The 2,500-nt window shown below is 51.1% G+C and overlaps 1 protein-coding gene across 2 annotated transcripts in view; it reads right to left on the reverse strand.

Moving 5' to 3' along the window:
• sdk1a (sidekick cell adhesion molecule 1a) overlaps positions 1–2,500 on the reverse strand; it is a 255,428-nt gene that overhangs the window by 152,551 nt on the left and 100,377 nt on the right. For both annotated transcript variants that reach the window (XM_030350672.1, XM_030350671.1), the window contains exon 4: positions 644–791. In XM_030350672.1, coding sequence (XP_030206532.1) covers positions 644–791 — 148 coding nt within the window. The remainder of the gene's footprint in view (positions 1–643; positions 792–2,500) is intronic.

Raw genomic sequence — 2,500 nt, forward strand, 5'->3', positions numbered from 1 at the left:
ATGCACATTTACATATTCACCCGATATGTAAATACCGAAAAATAAATTGGCATGTGTGCAATTGTGTGTGTGTGCGTGTCTAGAGTGGATATGTGTGTGTGCATATGTGTGTGGGCGTGTCTGTGTACACTGCCTGGGTTTTTGCATTTGCGTGTGTGTGTTTGTGTGTTGTTGCGTGTGTGTGTGTGTGTTTGTTGCGTGCGTGCGTGTCTGTGTGTGTGTGTGTGTGTGTGCAAGTGTGTGTGTGCGTGTGTGTGTGTGTGTGTGTGTGTGTGTGTGTTTGTGTGTGTGCGTGTCTGAGTGTGTATGTGTGTGTGTGTGTGTGTGTGTTTGTTGCGTGTGCGTTTGTGCATTGTCTATGTGTGTGTGCATTGTTTGTGTGTGTCTTTTGTGTGTGTGTGTGTGTCTGTGTGTGTGTGTATTGTCTGTCTGTGTGTGTGTGTGTGTGTGTGTGTGTGTGTGTGTGTGTGTGTGTGTGTGTGTGTGTGTGTGTGTGTCTGTGTGAGTGTGTATTGTCTGTCTGTGTGTGTGTGTGTGTGTGTGTGTGTGTGTGTGTGTGTGTGTGTGTGCGTGCGTGCGTGCGTGCGTGCGTGCGTGCGTGCGTGTGTGTGTGTGTGGGTGCATGTGGGTGCAAGACACTCACATGCGGTCGCTGGGGTTGATCTTGTGGCCGTCTCTGTACCAGGTGACCAGGGGGGAAGGGTAGGAGGCGAGTGCCGGGGGGCTGATGACCGCTGCTTTGCCCTGAGTCACTGTTCTCCTCTGCTCCTCCTCCGTGAACTCACCCAGGACTGGAGGAGAGACAGGGGGGGAGAGACAGTTAGAGATGGGAGAGAGAGAGAGAGAGAGAGAGAGAGAGAGAGAGAGAGAGAGAGAGAGAGAGAGAGAGAGAGAGAGAGAGAGAGAGAGAGAGAGAGAGGAGAGAGAGAGGGAGAGAGAGGGAGAGAGAGAGGAGGAGAGAGGAGGGAGAGGAGAGTGTTACAGAAAGAGAGAAAAAGAGATAGGTAGAGAGAGAGGAAAGTAAAGAGGAGAGGGGAGTGAGAGAGAGAGAGAGAGAGAGAGAGAGAGAGAGAGAGGATGAAAATTCAGCAGCGTTAAAGAAGGTGAATGGAGAGAGATGAAGAAAGGTACAGCGGGAAAGGTATAATGGGAGAGAGAGGCACAGAGATCGAGAGAGGTAGAGAGACATAGAAACAAGAGGAAAAGAGAGAATAAGAAAGAGAGACAGGGTGAGGGTTGAGTCTAGAACTTGGGCGCGGGACACATCAACCTGCCATCGACATCAACCCATTCGACAGCTCAAACTAACTAAGGCAATTTCCAGAGGAAACAGGTTGATTTTCAAAGGCCCACGCGGGCCAGCATAGCCAGAGAATGCTTAAATCCTAAGCAATAAAAACCACAGCGGCTGAAAATTGGTCACGCCTGCTGAATCATTTAGATTCCTTTCTGTTTTTTTGTGCAATTTAGAGAATTAGCTTTGCTCCGGTGTTAATGTGCTTTAAATGCTTTTACATCGATGGAAATTCAAGGGTGCTATAAAAAAAAAAACATTAAGAGTTTGACCCAGGGAGTTGAAATATATAAAAAGGACGCTTGCGGCTGGGCATCCAAGCAAGCCAAAATCAAATGAAACAATCAATACCAATGAACGCCAAAGTAAACAACGTTGGTTTCACTTCACGTTCTTCCGTCACGCAGCTCAGGCCTGGCTCCCCATCTCCCTGTGTGTTGTCTTACCCCGCTTGACCCCCAGCCTTCCTCATCAGCGGCACCAGACACCACAGTAAAGCAGGGTATTTTTAGCCTCACCTGAAAGTGACCCCCGCTTATAATAGCTCCGAACCGATTCTGCAATCGGAGCCCTTTTAAATGAACATGACTACCTCCCCCTCCCCCCCCCCCTTCTCCTGTGCATCACCACCTACCCCCCCCCCCCCCCCCCCCCCCCCGCCCCACTCGCCGCCGTGCCCTCTGTGTTGTGATCAGAGGAAGCCTTCTGACGGTGCGCTCGCGCGTTCCGTCTTGCACGTCCAATCGAATCAGACTGAACGCCCACCGCTGGGGGGGGGGGGGGGGGGGGGATGTCTCCACATAGGTGCGCTGACGTTGAGTGGAGCCGACAGAGGCTTAGCTAGGTTGTTCTGCGCGCGGCGTGCGCTACCTGCTACACCGCAGTCACTCGGAGCGGAGGACATTTAGTCAGAACCCGCTCCGCATCCTTTTAATCGCCCCAATATTCCTCTGGATTTGTTCTTTTAAAACGCGACGAGTGCGTCACTGAGGTTGTCTGCGTGGGGCTTGATCTCACTTTGAGTGTGTCGTTTTGTGTGTGTGGGGGGGATCGTCCCATGTGTTTGTGTGTATGTGTATTTATGTGTGAGGGTCTGTGCGAAGGTGTTTGTGTGTGTGTGTGTGTGTGTGTGTGTGTGTGTGTGTGTGTGTGTGTGTGTGTGTGTGTGTGTGTGTGTGTGTGTGTGTGTGTGTGTGTGTGTGTGTA

This window comes from Gadus morhua, chromosome 3 (assembly GCF_902167405.1).
Source record: "Gadus morhua chromosome 3, gadMor3.0, whole genome shotgun sequence".
Lineage (NCBI taxonomy): Eukaryota > Metazoa > Chordata > Actinopteri > Gadiformes > Gadidae > Gadus > Gadus morhua.